Source organism: Grampus griseus (assembly GCF_964374135.1).
Source record: "Grampus griseus genome assembly, chromosome: 8".
NCBI classification, from domain to species: domain Eukaryota; kingdom Metazoa; phylum Chordata; class Mammalia; order Artiodactyla; family Delphinidae; genus Grampus; species Grampus griseus.
Window position 1 is genome coordinate 33,691,826 of NC_139002.1, and position 27,330 is coordinate 33,719,155.

The 27,330-nt window shown below is 35.8% G+C and overlaps 1 protein-coding gene across 3 annotated transcripts in view; it reads right to left on the bottom strand.

Annotated features, from left to right (window-relative positions):
* The window catches only part of CNTN5 (contactin 5), a gene marked incomplete at both ends in the record, with an annotated part of 779,158 nt that overhangs the window by 36,776 nt on the left and 715,052 nt on the right, over window positions 1-27,330 (bottom strand). For all 3 annotated transcript variants that reach the window (XM_082660864.1, XM_082660863.1, XM_082660862.1), the window contains 2 exons: window positions 13,585-13,819; window positions 15,902-15,972. In XM_082660864.1, coding sequence (XP_082516990.1) covers window positions 13,585-13,819; window positions 15,902-15,972 — 306 coding nt within the window. The remainder of the gene's footprint in view (window positions 1-13,584; window positions 13,820-15,901; window positions 15,973-27,330) is intronic.

Sequence of the window (27,330 nt, forward strand, 5' to 3'; positions counted from 1 at the left end):
ATTTTAGAAAGTCACTTGGATCAAAGGTCACACATGGATGGCCAGTGGGTCTTCAGCCATATTTTGTTTGCCCAAATAATCTATTAAATTAATTAATTCCAACATTCCATCTAAAAATAAGAATTTATGGCTTATTTGGGGGAAAAAAGGGAGATACCAAATCTGAATCCTTGGGTGCTGGTAGATGAGAATTAGCAGTTGTTCCCATTAGTCAGGGTATATTCTTTTTAGTTTGCCAGATTCTCTACCAGTCTTTATTGTCTCACTTCTGGGACTACTTTACTTATTTATATTTCTTATCTGACGTCTATAAGCTTTTGAGTTACGAACCTATGTTTTAAATCCATGCTCTCATTTTTTTTTTTTTGCTTTTTAAATTTTTTTTTAATCTAAAATACTGTAAAATCACATAATATGATTCAGAAGGCAAAGTGTCATCAGGAGCAAAATAATAAATCCAGTGCTCTTTCACTGTAAATATTTATTATTCTCTTACTTCTAAAGCTTAAAAATATGAAATTTATTGTTAATTTGATGAATGCTCCCTATCATGAAATTGTTTAGATGCCACACACACACAGTTCTCATTGCTCCCTCATCTTAGTGATTGTAGACTCAATGAAGATTTGTGTCTCTGTGATAAGTTTGCACAGGCTACATTACCTGCATAAAGGAAAAAGGACTTACGAATATCATTGTATATAATAGGTACTGTTTGAAAACTTAAACATGCCCTCATTTTGCAGATGAAAAAAGTGACATAGAAACAGGTTTATCTGAACTCTGCTTCTGTCTCTGAAAGAGCCCCAAGTAGAACTCAGGTCTCAAGTGCTCTCTCTTCTGTTGTTTTTAAATGGCACCAAGGAAGCAGCTTGCTCATTCTTTACCTCTTAGGGTCAGTTTTGGGGTGCAGAAGAGATTTTACAAGAAGAATATATAGTCAATTCTCTTGCTGCACAATTGTTTCCAAATAACTGACAGATGAATGAATGGAATAAGATTAAAAACAAATGAACAAAAATAACAAAGGAAATAGATGAGGGAGGAATAACCAAAGATAATAATAGTAACTGCCATTTCCTGAAGATTTGATATATGTCAAGCCTTATTTAAAATTCTTTATAATGTATCAATTAATCCTTCCAACAACCCTACTATCATTGTCACCATTTTTCAGATGAGGAAATCTAGGGGCAGAGAGGTTAAGCAACTTGCCCAAAGTTGCACAGCTGCTAGAGGGTGGAGAGAAGATTTGAACAGAGCAGTTAGGCCCTGACCACCACACTGTTCTGCTTCTGTGCACACATCTGTGTTTACCCCCCTGGTGCTTCTTCCTACTGCTTTCTCTTCTTCTTGCCCCACCACGCCTAACTTCTCTCAAGAATATTTATGTTGGAATCCCCAGCTGGCCTCTCTAAGTCATGCCAGAAACCACCTAAACCCCCGTCATCTCCTGTTTAACCCTGCCACAGGCATACTATCAACTCCTTTTATTCCTATTTTATGGAACTTTTGGTAATTTTGAACCACAGCTACACTGCTCCTCATAGATCTTGTCATATTCAGGCATCTCTAAAACTCTCCTGATCTGTAAATCACAGGATGCTTCTTGCCACGCTCACTTCTATCTGTTATGCTTGGATAATTTGACGAAAATTCAGGGATTTATTTGAGATTACACTAGCATTTTGTCTAATAGATTCAAAGATTTTTGAAGCTTTCTTTTTTTCACTTATGATGATAATAATTAGGCCATGGCTGACTCCTTCACTCCAATCTTGGGATATGAAGTGGACAGGCTGACTGATAGAATTCAGTTCCTGTTAGATTAAAAATTTTGTACAGCATTACCGTGTTCATGAATTTAGATGATACATTTGTATTAAGTGACCTAGCAGCTGGAGTTCTCCAAGTAATATGGGCGGATGTGCTTATAATATTGATTATACGTTTGACTTCCCAGGAGGGGTGGGTAAGAGCATTAATCAAAGGACAGTTTAATAAATTCCTTGGGAGAAGGGTTATGGTTTCATTATTTAAAAATTCAGTTAAGACAGCTGTAGCTGAACTTTTACAGGCACTAATCCAAATGGATCATCTGGCAAAGACAGGAAATTATTCCTCGTATTTTACAACTAATATGCCAATTTATTAATTTTCAAGTTCACATAAATCCCACTGAGCTCAGTTTCAGCTAAGGACTGATTTGCAGAATAACACCTCATGAAAGTCAGGTTTTAATTTGAGCTGTGGTAGCTCAATTTACAAGAGGATATCATTTTCTGCAAACAAGAAGCTTTTTGACTTTAATAAAACATAATAGCCGCATATTTTTACATATAAGGAAAAAGCCAAAAAAGCTAGAGAAGGTTAAATCACATCACACATAAACAAATATTTCAACCTACAATTAATCTATGTTGAATTTCCCTCTATTTTTCTATTAGATGTATTTGAATGCTCAGTTTCTTTCCCTTTCCAAATCTCAAGTGGAAAATGGATGTAAGTTTAATGAATAAGTATTTCTAGAAATATGGAAATGAAGGCCAATTTGATTTCTTATGTTGGAAATATTGCTTTTTATCACTTATACCATGCACTTTAAAATCAATTATGTTGGAATTTTGTTTTTCTTTAAAAAAAATAGAATTGTTTCCAAGATGAGAGTATTGCATGGGATTATATCATACCCTGAGACCTGAAGTCAAATCAGGGTTAGAATGCACATAATTTTTGCCTGGTTCAAAGGGTATAGATAAATATGCATGATGCATGGAAGTCCCAGAAGGCAAATCTCTTTCCTCCCAGGTTTATGTCGAATGTTGCTTGTCACTGACAGAGCCATTCGGGATTATTTCTGTTGTGGAAACCTTGAAAGGTTTCAAAGTCTCAAAGGTGTTAGCAGAAAAACCATTTGGAGCTTTTCTGACAGTACTTTAGGGCAATAGTCAACCTCCGAGTGGCAAGAGTCAAGGTTATTTCCCAAGTGATTTACTAAGTATCTATATGTATAAATGATGAATCCTTCTATAACAGATTACATTCAAGGTTTTCCCTTCAATAATGTACTACTCACTTGCATCCCAATAGGTTTCTTGAGAGGAAAAGGAAAACATAGAGGTATGGGGAATGCACACAAGCACTTATGGAAGTGTGTTCTGGATGTGAATGTCATCCATTGTCAATGTGTCAGTGAGAAATGGGTTGAGAACTAGTACTGTCAGGTGTGACTTGAAGTCCTTGTGTTCTGTGCTTCCCTCCAAAAACATGGCTGTGTTTGATATGGCATCTGGTACATTTCTCTTCATGTCTTGATGTCAGCTGTGAAAGGGTGGTACCTTCTCCATGGTACTCTAGGTGTGTAGCTGTATCATGATATGAAGGGAAGGAACTATGGCCATAAACAGAGATAGAAAGCCAGTCCCTCTGCTCTTGTTCTTTGCTTTATCTAAGAATACAGAGGACATGTGGACTAGGTTAATGGAAGAAAAAAGAAACATAAGTGGTCTATGGAGAAATACAGTCTCAATCAGATCAGTTGGGCTTTGGGCAAGAGTATGATGACAAAGACTCACTGTGAATCTCTGTGAACATCCACAGACATGGAAGAGAGGCCCCTGCTCTGGCATAAGCGCAATATATTATTTCGTCAGTTTATTACAGGCCTTGACTCTTTTTAAAAATGGTTCAATCTTGAAAATGTTCACTCCTTTTCAAGTAAAGCAGTTTGCCAAGTGACTAAAAAGGATGTTGGTTTCCCTCTTTTTATTATAGAGCAAAAGTCGATCTGTTATTATTGCCTATACTGGGACAATTAAAATTTAAAAGAATATTTCAGAATGTAGAATAAATTGACAAAATTTTAGTCTTAGATTTTTAATGGCGTCCAGGGATGTTCTACTTCTAGATTTTCATTTTTAGAGTGGAGGAAGGTAAGGCTCAGAAAGGTGAAAAAAAATGCCCAAGACCTTACAGTTAGTCTGAGCTTGAAACTGAAGCTCCGCTTACCCTAGGCAAATACACTCTTCCTTCCATTGTCCTGCTTTTCACGTTTAACACAATTTAATAGTGCTAAAACTTTATTAATATTTACACATAAAGTTCCAAATTAGTAAATTTACTTAGTGAGCAAATGCTAATATATGTTTGAATTTTGTTGTCAGAACAAAGGCAGACTCTATTCAGATTTTTTTTATTTTGACATATTTATTGGAGTATAATTGCTTTACAATGGTGTGTTAGTTTCTGCTTTATAACAAAGTGAATCAGCTATCCATATACATATATCCCCATAACTCCTCCCTCTTGCATCTCCCTTGCACCCTCCCTATTCCACCCCTCTAGGTGGTCACAAAGCACCAAGCTGATCTCCCTGTCCTGGGCGGCTGCTTCCCACTAGCTATCTATTTTACATTTGGTAGTGTATATTTGTCCATGCCACTCAATCACTTCGTCCCAGCTTACCCTTCCCCCTCCCAGTGTTCTCAAGTCCATCCTCTATGTCTACATATGTATTCCTGTCCTGGCCCTAGGTTCTTTAGAAAGACTTTTTTATTTTAGATTCCATATATATGTGTTAGCATACAGTACTTGTTTTCTCTTTCTGACTTACTTCACTCTGTATGACAGACTCTAGGTTCATCAACCTCACTACAAATAACACAATTTCCTTTCTTTTCATGGCTGAGTAATATTCCATTGCATATATGTGCCACATCGTCTTTATCCATTTGTCTGTTGATGGACACTTAGATTGCTTCCATGTCCTGGCTATTGTAAATAGAGCTGCAATGAACATTGTGGTACATGACTCTTTTTGAATTATGGTTTTCTCAGGGTATATGGGCAGTAGTGGGAGTGCTGGGTCATATGGTAGTTCTATTTGTAGTTTTTTTAAGGAACCTCCATACTGTTCTCCATAGTGGCTGTATCAATTTACATTCCCACCAATAGTGCAAGATGGTTCCCTTTTCTCCACACCCTCTCCAGCATTTATACTTTGTCAATTTTTTAATGATGACCATTCTGAACTGGTATGAGGTGATACCTCATTGTAGTTTTGATTTGCATTTCTCTGCTGATTAGTTATGTTGAGCATTCTTTCATATGTTTGTTGGCTATCTGTGTATCTTCTTTGGAGAAATGTCCATTTGGTCTTCTGCCCATTTTTGGATTGGGTTGTTTGTTTTTTTGATATTGAGCTGCATGAGCTGCTTGTATATTTTGGAGATTAATCCTTTGTCATTTGCTTCATTTACAAATATTTTCTCCCATTCTCAGGGTTGTCTTTTCATCTTGTTTATGGTTTCCTTTGCTGTGTAAAAGCTTTTAAGTTTCATTAGGTCCCATTTATTTATTTATGTTTTTAGTTCCATTTCTCTAGGAGGTTGGTCAAAAATGATCTTGCTGGGATATATGCCATAGAGTGTTCTGTCTATGTTTTCCTCTAAGAATTTTATAGTGTCTGGCCTTACCTTTAGGTCTTTAATCCATTTTGAGTTTATTTTTGTGTATGGTGTTAGGGAGTGTTCTAATTTCTTTCTTTTACATGTAGCTGTCCAGTTTTCCCAGCACTACTTATTGAAGAGGCTGTCTTTTCTCCACTATATATTCCTGCCTCCTTTATCAGAAATAAGGTAACCATATATGCGTGGGTTTACCTCTGGGCTTTCTATCCTGTTCCATTGATCTACATTTCTGTTTTTGTGTGAGTACCATACTGTCTTGATTTCTGTAGCTTTGTAGTATAGTCTGAATTCAGGGAGTCTAATTCTTCCAGCTTCGTATTTCTTTCTCAAGATTGCTTTAGCTATTCAGGGTCTTTTTAGTTTCTATATAAATAGTGAAATTTTTGTTCTAGTTCTGTGAAAAATGCCATTGGTAGTTTGATAGGGATTGTATTGAATTTGTAGATTGCTTTAGGTAGTATAGTCATTTTTATAATGTTGAGTCTTCCAATCCAAGAACATGGTATATTTCTTCATCTGATTGTATCATCTTTAATTTCTTTCATCAGTGTCTTATAGTTTTCTGCATACCGGTCTTTTGTCTCCCTAGATAGGGTTTTTTCCTAGGTATTTTATTCTTTTTGTTGCAATGGTAAATGGGAGTGTTTCCTTAATGTCTCTTTCAGATTTTTTGTCATTTGTTTAGGAATGCAAGAGATTTCTGTGCATTAATTCTGTGTCCTGCTACCTTACCAAATTCATTGATTAGCTCTAGAAGTTTTCTGGTAGCATCTTTAGGATTCTCTATGTATAGTTTCATGTCATCTGCAAACAGTGACAGCTGTACTTCTTCTTTTCCAATTTGTATTCCTTTGATTTCTTTTTCTTCTCAGATTGCTGTGGCTAAAATATCCTAAACTATGTTGAATAATAGTGGTGAGAGTGGACAACCTTGTCTTGTTCCTGATCTTAGTTGAAATGTTTTCAGTTTTACACCATTGAGAATGATGCTGGCTGTGAGTTTGTGATATATGGCCTTTATTATGTTGAGGTAAGTTCCCTCTACGCCTATTTTCTGGAGAGTTTTATCATAAGTGGGTGTTGAATTTTGTCAAAAGTTTTTCTGTATCTATTGAGAGGATCATAGGGATTTTATCCTTCAATTTGTTAATATGGTGTATCACATTGGTTGATTTGTTTATATTGAAGAATCCTTGCATTCCTGGGACAAACCCAACTTGATCATGGTGTGTGATATTTAATGTGATTTTGGACTCTGTTTGCTAGTATTTTGTTGAGGATATTTGCCTCCATATTCATCAGTGATATTGGTCTGTAGTTTTTCTTTTTGTGACATCTTTGTCTGGTTTTGGTATCAGAGTGATGGTGGCTTCGTAGAAAGAGTTTGGGAGTGTTCTTCTGTCTGCTATATCGTAGAAGAGTTTGAGAAGGATAGGTGTTAGTTCTCCTTTAAGTGTTTAATAGAATTTGCCTGTGAAGCCATCTGGTCCTGGGTTTTTGGTTTTTGGAAGATTTTTAAACACAGTCTCAATTTCCGTGCTTTTGATTGGTGTTTATATGTTTTCTCTTTTTTCCTTGTTCAGTCTCAGAAGATTGTGCTTTTCTAAGAATTTGTCCATTTCTTCCAGGTTGTCCATTTTATTGGCATATAGTTGCATGTAGTATTCTCTCATGATTCTTTGCATTTCTGCAGTGTCAGTTGTTACTTCTCCTTTTTTCATTTCTAATTCTATTGATTTGTCTTCTCCCTTTTTTTCTTGATGAGTCTGGCTAATGGTTTATCAATTTTGTTTATCTTCTCAAAGAACCAGCTTTTACTTTTATTGATCTTTGCTATTGTTTCCTTTATTTCTTTTTCATTTATTTCTGATCTGATCTTTATTATTTCTTTCCTTTTGCTAACTTTGGGGTTTTTTTGTTCTTCTTTCTCTAATTGCTTTAGGTATAAAGTTAGGTTGTTTATTTGAGATATTTCTTGTTTCTTGGGGTAGGATTCTATTGCTCTAAAGTTCCATCTTAGAACTACTTTTGCCACCTCCCATAGGTTTTGGGTTATTGTGTTTTCATTTTCCTATGTTTCTAGGTATTTTTTGATTTCCTCTTTGATTTCTTCAGTGATCTCTTGATTATTTGTTTATGTATCGATTAGCCTCTGTGTGTTTGTATTTTTTACAGATTTTTTCCTGTAATTGACATCTAGTTTCATAGCATTGTGGTCAGAAAAGATACTTGGTACAATTTCAATTTTCTTATATTTACTGAAGCTTGATTTGTGACCCAGGATATGATCTGACCTGGAGACTGTGCCATGAGTCCTTGAGAAGAAATGTATTCTGTTTTTTTGGATGGAATGTCCTATAAATATAAATTAATTCCATCTTGTTTAATGTAAAATGTAAAGCTTGTGTTTCCTTATTTATTTTCATTTTGGATGATCTGTCCATTGGTGAACGTGGGGTGTTATAGTCCCCTACTATGATTGTGTTACTGTTGATTTCCCCTTTTATGGCATTTTCCTGATGTATTGAGGTGCTCCTATGTTGGGTGAATAAATATTTACAATTGTTATATCTCCTTGGATTAATCCCTTGATCATTATGTAGTGTCCTTCTTTGTCTCTTTTAATAGCCTTTATTTTAAAATCTATTTTGTCTGATATGAGAATTGCTCCTCCAGCTTTCTTTTGATTTCCATTTGCATGGAATATCTTTTTTCATCCCCTCACTTTCAGTATGTATGTGTCCTTGGTCTGAAGTGTGTCTCTAGTAGACAGAATATAATATGGGTCTTGTTTCTGTAACCATTCAGACAGTGTATGTCTTTTGGTTGCAGTATTCAATCTATTTACTTTTAAGATAGTTATCGATATGTATGTTTCTATTACCATTTTCTTAATTGATTTGGGTTTGTTATTGTAGATGTTTTCCTTCTCTTTTGTTTCCTGCCTAGAGAAGTTCCTTTAGCATTTGTTGTTAAGCTGCTTTGGTGATGCTGAATTCTCTTAGCTTTTTCTTGTCTGTAAAGTTTTTAATTTCTCCATGGAATCTGAATGAGATCCTTGGTAGGTAGAGTAATCTGGGTTGTAGGTTTTTCCCTTTCATTACTTTAAATATGTCCTGCCACTCCCTTCTGGTTTGCAGAGTTTCTGCTGAAAGATCAGCTTTTAACCTTATGCGGATTCCCTTGTATGTTATTTTTTTTTTCCCTTGTTGCTTAAAATTTTTTTTTTGTATTTAATTTTTGATAGTTTGATTAGTATGTGTCTTGGCATGTTTCTCCTTGGATTTATCCTCTATGGGACTCTCTGCGCTTCCTGGACTTGATTGAATCTTTCCTTTCCCATATTAGGGAAATTTTCAACTATAATCTCTTCAAATATTTTCTCAGTCCCTTTCTTTTTCTCTTTTTCTTCTGGGACCCCTATAATTCGAATGTTGTTGTATTTAATCCTGTTCCAGAGGTCTCTGAGACTGTCCTCAATTATTTTCATTCTTTTTTGTTTATTTTGCTCTGCAGTAGTGATTTCCACTATTTTATCTTCCAGGTCACTTATCAGTTCAGCTGCCTCAGTTATTCTGCTATTGATTCCTTCTAGAAAATTTTTAATTTCATTTATTGTGTTGCTCATCATTGTTTGTTTGCTCTTTAGTTCTTCTTGCTCCTTGTTAATCATTTCTTGTATTTTCTCCTCCCTATTTCCAAGAATTTGGATCATCTTTACTATCATTAGTCTGAATTCTTTTTCAGGTAGACTGTCTATGTCCTCTTCATTTGGTTGGTCTGTTGGGTTTTTACCTTGCTCCTTCATTTGCTGTGTGTTTCTCTGTCTTCTCATTTTGCTTAACTTACTGTGTTTGTGGTCTCCTTTTTGCAGGCTGCAGGTTCATAGTTTCCGTTGTTTTTGATGTCTGTCCCCAGTGGCTAAGTTTGGTTCAGTGGGTTGTATAGGCTTCCATGGGGGAGGGGCCTAGTGCCTGTGTTCTGGAGGATGAGGCTGGATCTTCTCTTTCTGGTGGGCAGGACTGCATCTGCTGGTGTGTTTTGGGTTGTCTGGGACCTTATTATGATTTTAGGCTGCCTCTCTGTTAATGGGTGGGGTTGTGTTCCTGTCTTGCTTGTTGTTTGGCATAGGGTGTCCAGGACTGTAACTTGCTAGTTGGTGAGTGGAGCTGGGTCTTAGTGTTGAGATAGAGATCTCTGGGAGATCTTTGGGTGTTTGATATTACGTGGAGCCTGGAGCTCACTGGTGGACCATTGTTTTTCACTCATCTTTCCCACTTCAGAGACACAGGCCTGATACCTGGCCAGAGCACCAAGACCTTGTCAGCCACATGGCTCAGAAAAAAAAAAGAAAGAATGAAAAAATAATAGAATAAAAGTTATTAAAATAAAAAAAATTATTAAAAATAAAAAGAAATTAAAAAGTAATTTAAAAAAAGAAAGGAAGAAAGAAGAGAGCTACCAATTCAAGAAAACAAATCCACCAATGATAACAAGTGCTAAAAACTATACTAAATGGAAAACAAACCAAAACAAAACAAAATGAAGAAAGAGAACTCTAGGACAGATGGTAAAAGCAAAGCTATACAGACAAAATCACACCAAGAAACATACACATACACACTCACAAAAAGAGAAAAAGGAAAAAAAATATATATATATATATATAGTTGTTCCCAAAGTCCACTGCTTCAATTTTGAGATAATTGTTTATTCAGGTATTCCAGAGATGCAGGGTACATCAGGTTGATTGTGGAGATTTAATCCACTGCTCCTGAGGCTTCTGGGAGAGATTTCCCTTTCTCTTCTTTGTTCTCATAGCTCCTGGGGTTCAGCTTTGGATTTGGTCCCGCCTCTGCATGTAGGTCACCTGAAGGCATCTCTTCTTCGCTCAGACAGGACAGGGTTAAAGTTGCAGATGATTAGGGGGCTCTGGCTCACTTGGGCTGGGGGAGGGAGGGGTATGGAATGCGGGGAGAGGCTGTGGCGGCAGAGGGTGGCGTGACGTTGCAACAGCGTGAGGTCCGCCGTGTGTTCTCCAGGGGAAGTTGTCCCTGGATCATGGGACCCTGGCAGTAGCAGGCTGCACTGGCTCCCAGGAGGAGAGGTGTGTATAGTGACCTGTGCTTGCACGCAGGCTTCTTGGTGGCTGCAGCAGCAGCCTTAGTGTTTCATGCCCGTCTCTGGCGTCCGTGCTGATAGTCACGTCTTGTGCCCGTCTCTGGAGCTCGTTTAGGCAGGTGGTGCTCTGAATCCCCTCTGCTTGTGCACCCCGAAACAATGGTCTTGTTGCCTCTTAGGCAGGTCCAGGCTTTTTTCCGGACTCCTTCCTGGCTAGCTGTGGCACATTAGTCCCCTTCAGGCTGTGTTCATGCAGCCAACCCCAGTCCTCTCCCTGGGATCTGATCTCTGAAGCCCAAGCCTCAGCGCCCTGCCCTCACCTGACCCGGCCAGCTGGTGAGCAGAGAAGTCTCTTGGGCTGGTGAGTGCCAGTCGACACTGATCCTCTATGTGGGAATCTATCTGCTTTGCCCTCTGCATCGCTATTGCTGTGCTCTCCTGTGTGGCTCTGCAGATTCCCCCCACCACCCCCACCATCTCTGCCAGTGAAGAGGCTTCCTATTGTGTGGAAACTTTTCCTCTTTCACAGCTCCCTCCCAGAGGTGAAGGTCCAATCCCTATTCTTTTGTCTTTGTTTTTTTCTTTTTTCTTTTGCCCTACCCAGTTACGTGGGAGTTTCTTGCCTTTGGGAGGTCTGAGGTCTTCTGCCAGGATTCAGTAGGTGTTCTGTAGGAGCTGTTCCACACGTAGATGTATTTCTGATGCATTTGTGGGGAGGAAGGCGATCTCCACGTCTCACTTCTCCTCCATCTTGAAGCTCCTCCCTCTATTTGGATTTAATTTGCCTGGTATCTTTCATATTTCAGTCCACCAAAGTAAATGAAGTGTTACTGTGAAATATGTTACAGCAACAACCTCGGTGTTTTTGAAAGAAAATATGCATATTTCCTATCTAGCTGGAAAGAGAAATCTCTAAAAGCAAGCCATTTCAAATTTAAGAAAACACAGTATAAATAACCCATGGTGGCTGCTATAATTTAATTTTAAAGCAAAGGTTGACAAGGAACGTACAAATCTGGATTTCTTAAAGGCAACACTGGTGTTACCATACGAAGCATGTACACACCTGTCCAATTCATCTCATGTGACATTTGGGACCATGCACTTTATAGTTAGGTTAAATAAATTAAAACCACAAGAATATGCACTTCCTGAATAAGACGTAGTTCAAAACAGATATCAGACTAACAAATGATGTAAAATATTATTATTATATACACTAACATAATACAATAATGAAACATTATTGTTAAAGACACTCCTGATGAGAAGGTATAGGGTAGTGATTAAAAGCATTAGCTTTGGAGTCATACAGACCTGTGTTCAAATTCCAGCCCTGTCACTTACTACAGTTACTTATAACTTTTGTTATTTACTGGGTTGATTTGAGCATGTTACTTAGCCTCTCTGAGTCTCAGTTTCCTGCAAAATAGATTGCAGCTTGAGATTCCTACCTCATATTTGATTGTAAGAGTTAATATAAGTAATGTGGAGACTGGCTATACTATCTGAAAAAACATCAGAAACTTGAGATGCTAAGTGCATGAATATCTCATCAGAATACCTATGGTTCCTTATTATTACTTGATTCTTCACTTTCCTGTTCATTCTTATACTAGGAAAAATTTTCTACTTCTGCTTCAAAATTTGGCTCTATGTCATAAAATACAAGGCAGCTAGTGCTGAAAAACTACATCTTACATAAATTAGACACTACCTTTGTGCTTCAGTATTCAAACAACCTTACTTATTTCCCCCACCATGAATTCCCCATACCAAAAAGATTGGTAATTCTCTTAAGCTAGTCAAGTCACACATGTAGGCACAAAGGAAATAAAAGGGTCAGTTTATGAAAAAACAATAATTATTTGGAAGGTCAAATGTGTGCTGCCTTTGGTGTAACATTAGCTCAGTCTTCTGTCAGGTTTAGGGACTGTAAGGCATTTTACTTACTTGCAGAGCCAATTGAAATTGTGCACTTGAATTGAAGAAGGACTGTGCAGAAAAGTTAACTTTAGGGAGTTAGCTCTATCAAGCTTTCTCTCACTCAGAAAATACATTTTTGTATTAAAATTTGAAAGAACCAAGGATTTTGATGTAGGAAACTGAGTTTGTCCTCTAGCACTACCACCTGTTGACTGTAACCATGAATAAGTCTCAGATTTATAGTTTACTGATCTGTAAAATGGGTTTCCTGCCTAGGTCCTGCCTACCTAGTAGGTTTATACTGAGAATTAAATGAGGTTATACATATGAAGACAGCTTGCTATAGACAAATCAAGGATTTAATGATTGAAAGGACTGGGTTTAATTCTCAATTAGAAACTATTTAACTTTTTTTTTAACAAGTTCCTTAACTTTTCTCGACTTCAATTTCTCTTTCTCTACAATGGGGCTAATAAAGCCTATTAGACAAGATTGTTGTGAGGATTTAATAATACCATGTGTGAAAAGCTTCAAAAAAAATTTTTTTTTTCAAAAAAAATCCTGTCTGATACTTATCAGTCGGCTGTTTTGTGTATGAGGTTAGTAATAAATAGTTATTGGAGTCTTTATTTAAATTTATTTCACATAAGTTAAAATTTTCAATTAAAATAGAAGTTATCTAAATTTCTAAATTTAAATTAGAATAAGGTTAAAATAGAAAATGATCTAAATTGTGAAACAGAGAAGAATGGTTAAATGTCCATCCATCCAGAGAATATTCTACAGGCGTTACTAATATTGTATTGTCATGGAAAGATATTTGCCATACATCATCAGGGAGTGAAGAACATAAAGCAAAGTATATGGAATGATCAATTTTTTTCAATAAAAATTATTTGGAAAAAATTTTGGAAAAATATATCTAAAAAGTGTAGTGGGACTATGGGTAAGTTTTATTTTTGCTTTTGGTGTACCTGTATTATCTAATATATTACAATAGTGTCACAATCATGTACCAAAATAAAATAGTAAAATGTTAAATGAAAATAATAAGCATGAAAAAACTGACCTCCTTCAGCTGAACATATGACCACAATTTGACTGAAAGGTCCATCTCCTTTATTGTTATAAACGCCAACCTTCACTTCAAAGGGAGTAAGAGGAGGGACACTTTCATCTCGATAAATGAATTTTGAAGCTTCAGAAGATGTCACCATTTTTTCCTTCCAGCCACGTGTTCCATTGGGTCGGAAAGCCACAATATAGCCAAAGCCTTCCCCATTCTGAAACTCTTCCGATACTGGCTAAAGAAGAAAAATGCAATTAAATATCAGGAAAATAATTCATCAAAACCCCCACTCTTTCCAATCTTTAAATTTTTAAAGATTATGGATAACTAGAGCAATAGAGACTCTCCAATCTTTATATTACATTGGAAGCCAACATAGAAAAATAGCTTGACAGTCACTGGAAATTTAAAAGGCTTTAAAGGTATAAGATTAAAAAATTAAATGGTATCAGTTGGTATTTAAGAAAAGCATCAGGAGTATTGAAAACTCTTGAAGTGAAACAAATTTGCTCGAACTAGTCATGTATATGAAACAAAGGTCCTTGGATTCCACACTAGAATGTAATATGCTGGGGAAAACTGTCATATGGTCTGGTGGTCAGGAAAATCTTGTCACTGGTAATGCTCTGCAGAGGGCTTTGCACAGAAAATCTCGGTGAAATTAATGTAAGACCTTTCTTCTAGTTTTTTCTCAATTACTGTTGTGCTTTACTAACATATGAAAAAATTAGAATATAGAATTTTTTCAAGAGACTTGTACTCCATGGCTTACATTTAAATTTGTTAAATGAGCATCAATTGCACACCAAAGAAAACAGTAATTGTCATTAACTAGTTAGTCAGTGGAGCAGTTACCAGACATTGCCTAGCACAATGTTTGACAAATAGACACACAATAAACCTTTGCTATATTTTCTTATTTTGAATTTTGATTTGAGAGAAAACTATGTATTGAGTGGAGGAAAAGAGACAAAGCCTATTATATCAAAGTACTATAGACTAAATGTTTATACCCCTTCCTCCCCCACAATTCATGTGATGAATTCCTAACACAATGTGATGGTACTAGGAGATGGGCTTTTGGTAGGTGACTTGGCTATGAGGGTGGAGTACTCATGAATCAGATTATTGACCTTGTAATACAGAATCTAGAGATCTGTCTTGCCCCTCTGTCACGTGAGGACATAGTAAGAAATTGTGTTTTATGAACCAGGAAGCAGGCCCTTGCCAGATCTGAATCCACCAATGCCTTCCAGAACTAGACTTCCAGCGTCCAGAACTGTGAGAATTAAATTTCTGTTGTTTATAAGCCACCCAGTCTACAGTATTTTTGTTATAGCAGCCCCAGCTGACTAAGACATAAAACTGACAGGGAAGGCAATTCCGTTTAGAGAGGTTTGATCTCAGTGAAGGTCAGGTATTGGGAAGTTAATACCTCTGCAGAAATCAAAAACAAGGCATAAAGTTTTATTGAGGAAGAGGCATATGAACAGAAGAACAGGTCAGAGGATGTGCTCATGGAAGATTTCTTACTAGGGAAAGGAGTTTTTCTATATGTTTCTGTACATTCTATCATTGTTCTTAGAGATGGTCAGGGATTGGTTGTTTTCTCCAATAGTTATTTCCATCTCCATATTCTAACGCATTGTTCTGTTAGCTACCTAGCTATATTTGATAATAAAGTTAACATTAAAGAAGGAAAGTGGCTTTATGGAAAATAAATGTACCTCTCACACTCTTTCTCCCCTGTTCCTTTCCTTTGACAGAAGGAATTTTGGAGGTCATACAGTGAGGGACACAAAAGAATAAGGGTTTTGGATTCAAAGCCCCAATTCTACTGCTTCTCAGGAAAGTACTCAAGCTGTGCATTAGTTTCATAATTTTGTAAAACAAGGAAAATTATCCCCACTAATAGGATGGTTGTATGAGATAAATGAAATAACCCAGTCACTACTCCAGGAAAACCTCAATGGTTTTAGCCTACATATATGTCAAGAGTGCTATTCAATTGTGAAGTAAATAAATATCAAACTAAGCCAAATAAACATCTGAAGTAATTTGTGAGAGAATGTGTTTTAATCATTCAAACTGTATTCTGAGACAGCCTATATGACAGGACAGCACACTTTAGACTTGGTATGAAAATGAGAAAAGTTCATTTTGGAAATATTCATGTGAGTAACGCATGCTCAAAGTGTTTCTTAACCTCCTTTAAACAGAAGTTACTCAGTTACTCTATACCAAATACTGATACTCTATGTGTAACTTTCTTTTTTAAGGAATCAACAAGTTCTGACATCTGAGTAGGCTTTCTTACCTCCCAGGCGATGACTAACTCGTGCCTTCTTCCACTTCTTCCTCTTACATTGGTGGGTGTTGTCTTTGGAACTGTCGTTAAAAATGGGCCAAGAGTGAGGACAATACATAGATGTACAATTTAAGTGTCCCTACACCAAGAATGCATCATAACCCTACTCTGGTTGGGTAACATCCCCAAATAAACAAATCAAAATGTGTTTGGAAGTCAAAGTGGTCTTATTCAATATTAAACAAAATGTTTGTGACAAATACCTTGCTTTCAAATATATGTGAGGGAGTTTGATATATATTTTTCATGGCCACATACTGCATCCCCAAACTAGTTCAATTGTATAAATGCTCTGTGGTTACTAAGGTCCAAATCATAATTAACACTATAGTCAAGGACATCTGCTAATGGTTAGTTAAATTTCATCCTACATGTTTTCTTCTTCCTGAGGATGTGAATCTTCTGTGATTTCAGGGCTTGCAGAGCCCCTGGAAAGTCCACAGGTTGACATTAGCCTTACTGCTTTACTAGAACGCCCAGGTGGCTCCAGTTTAAAGAAATCTTAGCAACAGTTCCATGGAGTGAGAACCTATTTAAATGAATAAACATTTTAAAAAACTGTCAAGAATGAACCTCTCTGCAAACTGCAAAATATATAGATACCTGGTGAAGCTTTTTCAAATGCAAAACTATTAAAAGAATAAATGTGCCAAAGGAATAAATTTCCCCTTCACGGCACCAAACCACAAAACATGTAGTTGAAAGGGAATATATTCAAATGAAGAACTGTTAAATGAAGAAAACTATTAAAAGAAATCTTTTTCTAGGCTATGAGCCTGCATTAGCAATTCACTTCAGCATTGCCTTTATATCCCAGCATATAGTTTTTTAAAAAATATTGATATACTCATAAACAATAAATTCACTCCCATTTATTACCTACTTGGAGTGGAAGGCTGTTAATTACTGGTAGATATTAACACAGCATTTTATATACTGGAAAAACTGATGCAGAATTTATATGCTACTAGAAAGGAAAAAAACAATTCTTCTTGGACCACGGAGGTGGAGGAGAACACTATCATTGCCTCCATTGAACTAGATGATATTTATTCACCAGGTCCAAATTTCATTTCCTTGACACTTTTCTCCGTGAACATGAGTTCTTGTCTTTCTCATGCACACGTAGAAGGATATATACAGAAGCCATTACCAATATTTCTTTTTTCACAGTTACATACACATTAAGGATTATTCATATGTGGAGTTCACTCTCATGAATTCCCTCAGAATTACATGGAATTGGATACCCCTTTGTCTCTCAATCAGGAAATCAAAAGGAATTCAACTAAGAAGAATGATGGTATTAGAGCAATAACAGTGAATATGCCTTAATTTATATGAAGAGCAGGCAGATGACTTAACTTGAGTTTTTTACTAGTAGTCATAAGTTATCACTGCATGTAACAATCTATGACACATCAGTCTGCCTTGACACCATGTCTCAAAACCACTGTTATAGAGTAGTAGTTTTAAATTCATTTTCTGGTGTATGGTATGAGTAAAGCACACAGGAGGAAAATTCATCACTGTATGTGTAAAAGGGTAGGGCTACACATTTCCAAATATACCCTCAGTGGCTAATCTCAGAGTTCTGAATATTGTGACCATGAGTACATGGTCAGATAAATAGTAGAAGCAAGTTAATTTGTTGATATGGTGCCACTATGGTTTCTCTTAGTACCATTTGTTTGTAAAATATAAAAAGTTATGCACACACATATGCTTCACATTCATCACTGACAATAATTAACAGGTAAATAATATTACAAGTAATATCTACCACAACCACCTACTTCAGCTGTTACATTGGAATTGCTAGTTTATACCCTAAATGTAGGAATTTGAATATTTTTCTTTGAAGATACCCTCCCTATGATCATGGATTTTGTGGAAAGACTAGGCACTGAGCATCCTTTTCTATTTTATTCAGCCCTCAAACATCATCTAAAAAGAGGATGCTTGGAACCTCTAGCTTAGGGTTGGAGAGTAGGCTATAGGCTATCTTGTGAACATCTCTCTCTTGAAGCTCATTAAAGAAGTATGAGTAGAATGAAATTCAAGTGATGATTTGAGGTCAAATCTTTCTTCTGGAGCTTTGGTAGTATTGTTCCATAGTCTAATAATGTTTTTATTTTTTAAAAAGAATATTTAGAGTTTTCAAAAGTTTTAACTTTGTGAGTAAAGAAATTGAAAAGAAACTAATGAAAAATGTGGTGAAAATTTCCACTTTGAGGAACCAAGAAAGCAAAATTTAATTTGTTTCTGTGTGAGTTACTTCCATATCAAATTATCCATAAATGACCTAGATTCTGTAAAATTTATTTTATCATTTGAAATTAGTCTTTGAAGTCTTCCTACTGCTACTAATTCCTTTTAAGAAGATAAAATAAATAAATGTAAATAAAGAAAATAAAATAATGTAAATAAAGATCATCCAATTTTAATGTATAATAAATGACACAAAAGAGGCACTATAGTTCATTGAGTTTTAATAGTATATGTGTATAAGCACCAACTGTTCTTTTTTAAGAAAGGCTTACTAGATATAATAGGAAATACTAACAGAAAACTTAAGGCTTTAAAGACGTGGAAATAACCTAAATGTCCATGGATCAATGAATAAAGAAAATGTGGTGTATTATACAATGGAATACTATTCAGCCATACAAAGAAGGGAACCCTGCCATTTGAGACAACATGGATGGACATCAGCGTCCTTATACTAAGTGAAATAAGCTGGACAGGGAAAGACAAATACTTTATTATCTGACTTATATGTGGAATCTAAAAATATGGAACTGGTAGGAACAGAGAAGAGATTGATGATTGCCAGAGGTGGGAATGAAGGGTGGGGGAAATGGGGAAATGTGGTCAAAAGGTATGAACTTCCAGATATAAGATAAATAAGTTCTAGGGATATAATATACAACATGGTGACTATAGATAACAATACTGTTATTGTATATTTGAACGTTGCTAAGAGAGAAGATGTTAAAAGTTCTCATCACAAAGAAGAAAATGTACTTGTGTGAGGTGATGGATGTTAACTAAACTTGTGGTAATCATTTTGCAGTATATTCATTATGTTGTTCACCTTAAACTAATACAGTATTATATGTCAATTATATCTCAATAAAACTGGAAAAACAAACAAACAAACAAAAAGAAAACCTAAGTCTTTAATAGATGCAACTCAGGTATTGTGCTTTGCTGTCAGGATCACAATGTTTGAATTGGGTACTCTAATTCTAATTGGCTTAAATTTCCTAATTACATGCAGATGATCAGTGGAACCCATGCTCATTGGTTTCCTTTTCAAGTTGGTAGTTCACAGTTATTATCTCTGCAGTCAACACTGATTTTAATTATATCCTTTTATTTTTAAAACAACATATTCATGATACGTAGAGGTTTCACTTAATTGTTCAGAGCACTTCTATTGTAGAAGTTCTATAATTCTTGTTAGAAGCATAAAATTAATATAATCAAACATGTAATAAATGCTTTCATTGAGTTCAGAGAAATACATATTTACCTAAACCCAAATTTATTTTCAATATAATTATTGAAAATCTGATTTAGAATTAAGCAGCTAGATGCTTTTCTCCCTCTGTTGGCTACTGATCAATGCCATGAGCTTATTAGCTTAGAGAATCAAGTTTACATGCATGGTTAATGAGTTAAACTTTTATTCTTCAGAATTTCTTTTGAACATTAGTCTTCCATGAAGGAATAACGTGATTAATACTTTTCCAACAATCTATAAATGTCTTGCTGTTTTAGTGCCTTAACTGGCATGTTGAAATGTAGACTCTTGTCCCTTTTTATCTTATACATTTTGTTGTAAATGCTCAGAGTGACTAAAATATAGTGTACTACCTTAGTTTAAGTGTGCATGAATTTAAGCTTAAGTCTCAAAGAACTCTTCCTAAGTGTAATAGTCTGAACAAAGTCAATCACACTAAAAACATACTTTAATTAGCATTCAACTAAACAAAAGAATACAGGATGAAATCGTTTACCAATCTCTCTTTTTTTCCCTGAAAAATTTCCAAATCTATTACAGTAAATGTTTACATAGCTCATTAAATAATACAGCTTTACTAGAGATCTGGGAGCGGTCACATAATTTAGGAGCAAATCCAGCAACGGGTTTGGGCAGAGAAGTGCAAAAGAATAGAAGGAGGGAATGGAGGTTGATAATATAGTGAAGGTGGGAGTCAGGAGAGAAATTTTAAAAAAAAATTCCTACCTGAATTGAAGTATGTAACATACAAATATTTCAGTTAACTGATTACCATCTAAGCTCACTTTATAAAAAGAGTTAAAGAGCTTCCAAAATTAAAAAAAATAATACCAGTGGTGTTTCCTAAAGAGTTCAGATAATGCTGTTATTCCTATCAATAGGGTAGCTAAGGTGGTATGTGTAAGTGGTAAAAGTATTCTTCTGGGACTGAGAAAGATCTGGGCTTGAATCTCAGTTCTACCATTCTAGCTGATGGGTTGAAAATATTTCTTAACCACTTTGTCCTTTAGTTGTCTCACGGAGATAATAATAATACCTACTTTTTAAGGTTTTCATAATTATGTATCACAGTGCCTGGAACTGTAATTTATAACTATTACCTAATATTATCTACTTCAAAAAGAAAATATAGTTGTCTTCTATGATAAACACTAAGTTCAGTAGGAATCTATAAACATGTGATCTTGATATAGACTGTTATTTTGGAAATCTGGATAATACAGTTTCGACAGTACCATGGGAATTGTGCTTTCAGTTTTGGCTCAGCTTGTTTTAATTTGAAAACCTAGGCAATATATCATTTTTGATTTACAACTTTCGTTGCTAGGATATTTCAGAGAATGTAAGATTTCTCTGATATATGAACCTTCTCATAAATAGCAATAGTCTATTTATTTTATTGTCTATATAGTCTATTTATTTTATTGTCTATACGTACCACAGGAGGTACGTATAGACAATAAAAGGTGTTTCCATTCACTCATTTTCTCTGAACTTTATTCCACAAAGAAGTAGAAGCAGAGGATAGGCATAATAATCTTTGAGCAAAATTTGTTGGAACGTGTGGTAAAATGAAGAGAAAGAAAAAGGCAAGAGGAAGAAGGGAGGGGTGGGAGGAAGATAACTTGGGAGTCATCACCTTTGGTTTAAGATTAGAATTCCAACTCTGCCACTTACTTATTAGATAACCTTGTACAAGTTTTTAACTCTCTTATTCTGTTTCTCATCTGTAAGATGGGGATAAGCCTGCTTGCTTTAGAGGGTTGATGTGAGAATTAAATGCTATAATGGAAGGCAAGGGCTTAGTATAGGGCTTGAAACATGGTTCATGATTTATGACTGGTATATGGCATTATAGGGACTAGGAAGATGGGAAAAGTCTAACTTGAGTGTCTCACATTTACTCCTGGGTTAATAACCTCTCATTACCCTTTTGTCTTTCATGCTCAAGTCTTCTACTGCTCTTCCCTCATCTTGCTATTAATCAGAAAGGGGCATGCCTAACAATTAACCATGTTTCATTTAGAAGGGCATTTGTTAAAGTTACCATCTCTGTTTGCAAAGTGTCTCTGAAACTGAAGATATATTTCTTGAATATATTTTGCAGAAAAGGCTTTCCTGGACCAAAGTGGTTTCATGATTTAAAATACTGTCTGCTGTATGAGCCATACTATTATCTTCTTTTTTCCTAATTATTGAGATTTGGTCTTAAAGGTCTGTTTCTTGCTATGATTTTTGTCTGCTCTTAATGTTACTAAGAACAATTTCTTTTATTTAATATAATTAAATTACTCATTGAGTTGAAGAAAGTTATAATGTTCATTTAATAGTATTTTCTTTTAGAGTTTCCCAATTATTTCAGTTAACTGCTTTACATTTTTTATATCATATATATTTTTTAGAAGCGTAGACTAGAAAGACCTTTAAAAACCCCACAGCTTTATGCCTTTTCTCTGTACACACCAGTGCCTGACAATAGTATGTAGATTTTTTAATTGCCCCCTATAAATAATTCTGCCTGAGTCTCATTTGGGCTGGACTTCAAAGCTCCATTAAATGCCATTTACAAGGCCAACCCACAAGCCCCTGGGAAAATTAATTCAGCCCCATCTTATAATAGTATTTTATTGTGTTCTTTCCATAACTTTTGAACTCAGTGAAGTTTCCTAAGTAATTATCATGGACAAGAACTGTGAATATACAAATATGAACAAAGCAAGATCCTTTCAGAAGTAGGAAGGTAATGTACAGGGAAAGAAACTGTAGTAGGAAGTTTAATGAGTCTTTTCTGGACTTGGGATGAGACACATGTAACCTCAGATGCTAAAATGAGGTTGGCTAGACAAAACCACAGAACTACTAGGAAATAGAGAAAACCAATTTCATGACCCTTTCCCATTACCCCCCTCCAGCCATATATATAAAATTTTAGCTCAAGCAGTGTTTTGGAAGAAGGTTGTCAGCTTAGCAGATGGATGTGCTGTGGCATATCCCTCCATCCCCAGCTCTCTCTAGGAGCAAAGTGGGAGTATCATTTCCCCCTCAAGTTAAGTGACAAGAGAAGCAAAACAGCTGATGAGGAGATTACAGATGCTTACCTCTCACATCCTGGCTGGATGCTGTTGAGCTTCAGAATTATGTAAGATGGCTCAGCCCTGCACTATGCTACTAGAGCAGAGACCAAAATAGTTCTTGAGAACATATGGCATTTCTAGAGTTTGGCAGGTCAGAAATGCAAAATGATTATCATGGGCAAAGCAGACACTGTGGAAGGTAGGTTTGAATAAGCCTGTTGGTATCACAGCCAATGAAGCTGCCTACTAGGAGATAGGATAGTCTCTTAAGAAACCAATGTACTCCGAGAATGAAAGAAGCAGAATGTGGACAAATGCCATCTCCTGGAGCACTCAACATTTACGTGAGAACAACAAATTACAACACGTGAAGTCATTTTTCATTTTCTTCTTTTCTGACCTGGGAAGTGACCAGAATAGCAGTTGGAAGGTCAGGGAGGAAGTAGAAAGAAGAAAGAAAAGACAAATCATAACCCTTGAGTCAAGGCTGTGCTGGGATGGAGGGACAGAAACATGGAACTGGATATGAGATGAAAGTGTTTATTAAGTTAATATAGAATTTTGTTGTTGTTGTTACTTTTTGGGTACTAGATGTTTATTTCAGACTCTTTTGTCACCGAGGTCAATAAACAATCAAAAGGTTACACATATCTATTGTATTCCAAGACAAATCTTCGCAGGAAAAAAAAATGTACCTATTAGAACTTACTATTTCAGCTCTACTTGGAGCTATACACATGAGATATAGATATTCAGTTTCATAACTCCCTAGTTCCAAATAGACCACTAAGTATTTAAAAAGAAAAAAAGAAATAAAAGAAACACACACAAGCCACTAGTTATACTTGAATGGCTAATACATAGGGTAGTTTGAAAATATTGAGAATAACCTCTTCTCTATTTTATTTATTTATTTATTTAATTTTTTAAACATCTTTATTGGAGTATAATTGCTTCACAATGGTGTGTTAGTTTCTGCTTTATAACAAAGTGAAGCAGTTATACATATACATATGTTCCCATATCTCTTCCATCTTGCACCTCCCTCCCCCCCACCCTCCCATTCCCACCCTTCTAGGCGGTCACAAAGCACCGAGCTGATCTCCCTGTGCTATGCGGCTGCTTCCCACTAGCTATCTACCTTACGTTTGGTAGTGTATATATGTCCATGCCACTCTCTTACTTTGTCACAGCTTACCCTTCCCCCTCCCCATATCCTCAAGTCCATTCTCTAGTAGGCCTGTGCCTTTATTCCCGTTTTGCCCCTAGGTTCTTCATGACTCTTTATTTTTCCCCTTAGATTCCATAATATGTGATAGCATACGGTGTTTGTTTTTCTCTTTCTGACTTACTTCACTCTGTATGACAGACTCTAGGTTCATCAACCTCACTACAAATAACACAATTTCCTTTCTTTTTATGGCTGAGTAACATTCCATTGTATATATTGCCACACCTTCTTTATCCATTCATCTGTTGATGGACACTTAGGTTGCTTCCATGTCCTGGCTATTGTAAATAGAGCTGCAATGAACATTTTGGTACATGACTCTTTTTGAATTATGGTTTTCTCAGGGTATATGCCTAGTAGTGGAATTGCTGGGTCATATGGTAGTTCTATTTGTATTTTTTTAAGGAACTTCCATACTGTTCTCCATAGTGGCTGTACCAATTCACATTCCCACCAGCAGTGCAAGAGTGTTCCCTTTTCCCCACACCCTCTCCAGCATTTATGGTTTGTAGATTTTTTGAGGATGGCCATTCTGACCGGTGTGAGATGATATCTCATTGTACTTTTGACTTGCATTTCTCTAATGATTAATGATGTAGAGCATCCTTTCATGTGTTTGTTGGCAAGATGTATATATTCTTTGGAGAAGCGTCTAATTAGGTCTTCTGCCCATTTTTGGATTGGGCTGTTTGTTTTTTTGATATTGAGCTGCATGAGCTGCTTATAAATTTTGGAGAATAATCCTTTGTCAGCTGCTTTATTTGTAAATATTTTCTCCCATTCTGAGGGTTGTCTTTTGGTCTTGTTTATGGTTTCCTTTGCTGTGCAAAAGCTTTTAAGTTTCATTAGGTCCTATTTGTTTATTTTTGGTTTTATTTCCATTTCTCTAGGAGGTGGGTCAAAGAGGATCTTGCTGTGATTTATATCATAGGGTCTTCTGCCTATGTTTTCCTCTAAGAGTTTGGTAGTGTCTGGCATTACATTTACGTCTTTAATCCATTTTGAGTTTATTTTTGTGTATGGTGTTAGGGAGTGTCTTAATTTCATACTTTTACATATACCTGTGCAGTTTTTCCCGCACCACTTATTAAAGTGGCTGTCTTTTCTCAAGTGTATATTCTTGCCACCTTTATCAAATATAAGGTGACCATAGGTGCATGGGTTTATCTGTGGGCTTTCTATCCAGTTCCATTGATCTATACTTCTGTTTTTATGCCAGTACCAAACTGTCTTGATTACTGCAGTTTTGTAGTATAGTCTGAAGTCAGGGAGCCTGATTTCTCCTGCTCCATTTTTCTTTCTCAAGATTGTTTTGGCTATTTGGGATCTTGTGCGTTTCCATACAAATTGTGAAATTTTTTGTCCTAGTTCTGTGAAAAATGCCAGTGGTAGTTTGATAGGGATTACATTGAATCTGTAGATTGCTTTGGGTAGTAGAGTCATTTTCACAATGTTGATTCTTCCAATCCAAGAACATGGTATATCTCTCCATCTATTTGTATCATCTTTAATTTCTTTCATCATTGTCTTATAATTTTCTGCATACAGCTCTTTTTTCTCCTTACGTAGGTTTATTCCTAGATATTTTATTACTTTTGTTGCAATGGTAAATGGGAGTGTTTTCTTAATTTCACTTTCAGATTTTTCATCATTAGTGTATAGGAATGCCAGAGATTTCTGTGCACTAATTTTTTATGCTGCAACTTTACCAAATTCATTGATTAGCTCTAGTAGTTTCCTGGTAGCATCTTTAGGATTCTCTATGTATAGTATCATGTCATCTGCAAACAGTGACAGCTTTACTTCTTCTTTTCCAATTTGGATTGCTTTTATTTCTTTTTCTTCTCTGATTGCTGTTGTTAAAACTTCCAAAACTATGTTGAATGACAGTGGTGAGAGTGAGTAACCTTGTCTTATTCCTGATCTTAGAGAAAATGGTTTCAGTTTTTCACTATTGAGAATGATGTTGGCTATGGGTTTGTCATGATATATGGCCTTTATTATGTTGAGAAAAGTTCCCTCTATGCCTACTTTCTGCAGGATTTTTATCATAAATGGTGTTGAATTTTGTCGAAATCTTTCTCTGCATTGATGGAGATGATCATATGGATTTTCTCCTTCAATTTTTTAATACAGTATATCATATTGATTGATTTACATATATTGAAGAATTCTTGCATTCCTGGGATAAACCCCACTTGATCATGGCGTATGATCCTTTATTGTGCTGTTGGATTCTGTTTGCTAGTATTTTGTTGAGGATTTTTGAATCTGTGTTCATCAGTGATATTGGCCTGTAGTTTTCTTTCTTTGTGATATCTTTGTCTGGTTTTGGTATCAGGGTGATTGTGGCCTCGTAGAATGAGTTTGGAAGTGTTCCTCCCTCTGCTATATTTTGGAAGAGTTTTAGAAGGATAGATGTTAGCTCTTCTCTAAATGTTCGATAGAATTCGCCTGTGAAGCCATCTGGTCTTGAGCTTTTGTTTGTTGGAAGATTGTAATCACAGTTTCAATTTCAGTGCTTTTGATTGGTCTGTTCATATTTTCTATTTCTTCCTGGTTCAGTCTCAGAAGGTTGTGCATTTCTAAGAATTTGCCCATTTTTTCCAGGTTGTCCATTTTATTGGCATAGAGTTGCTTGTAGTAATCTCGCATGCTCTTTTGTATTTCTGCAGTGTCAGTTGTTTCTTCTCCTTTTTCATTTCTAATTCTATTGATTTGAGTCTTCCCCCTTCTTTTCTTGATGGGTCTGGCTAATGGTGTATCAGTTTTGTTTATCTTCTCAAATAACCAGCTTTTAGCTTTATTGATCTTTGCTATCACTTCCTTCATTTCTTTTACATTTATTTCTGATCTGATCTTTATGATTTCTTTCCTTCTGCTAACTTTGGGTTTTTTTTGTTCTTCTTTCTCTAATTGCTTTAAGTGTATGGTTAGGTTGTTTATTTGAGATGTTTCTTGTTTCTTAAGGTAGGATTGTATTGCTATAAACTTCCCGCTTAGAACTGCTTTTGTTGCATCCCATAGGTTTTGGGTCTTAGTGTTTTCATTGTCATTTGTTTCTAGGTATTTTTTGATTTCCTCTTTGATTTCTTCAGTGATCCCTTGGTTATTTAGTATTGTATTGATTAGCCTCTGTGTATTTGTATTTTTTACAGATTTTTTCCTTTTATGACATCTAGTCTCATAGCATTGTGGTCAGAAAAGATACTTGATACAATTTTAATTTTCTTATATTTACCGAGGCTGATTTGTGACCCAGGATATGATCTGACATGGAGAATGTGTCATGAGCACTTCAGAAGAAAGTGTATTCTGTTTTTTTTGGATGGAATGTCCTATAAATATCAATTAATTCCATCTTGTTTAATGTATCATTTAAAGCTTGTGTTTCCTTAGTTATTTTCATTTTGGATGATCTGTCCATTGGTGACTGTGGGGTGTTAAAGTCCCCTACTATGAATGTGTTACTGTTGATTTCCCCTTTTATGGCTGTTAGTATTTGCCTTATGTATTGAGGTGCTCCTATGTTGTGTGCGTAAAT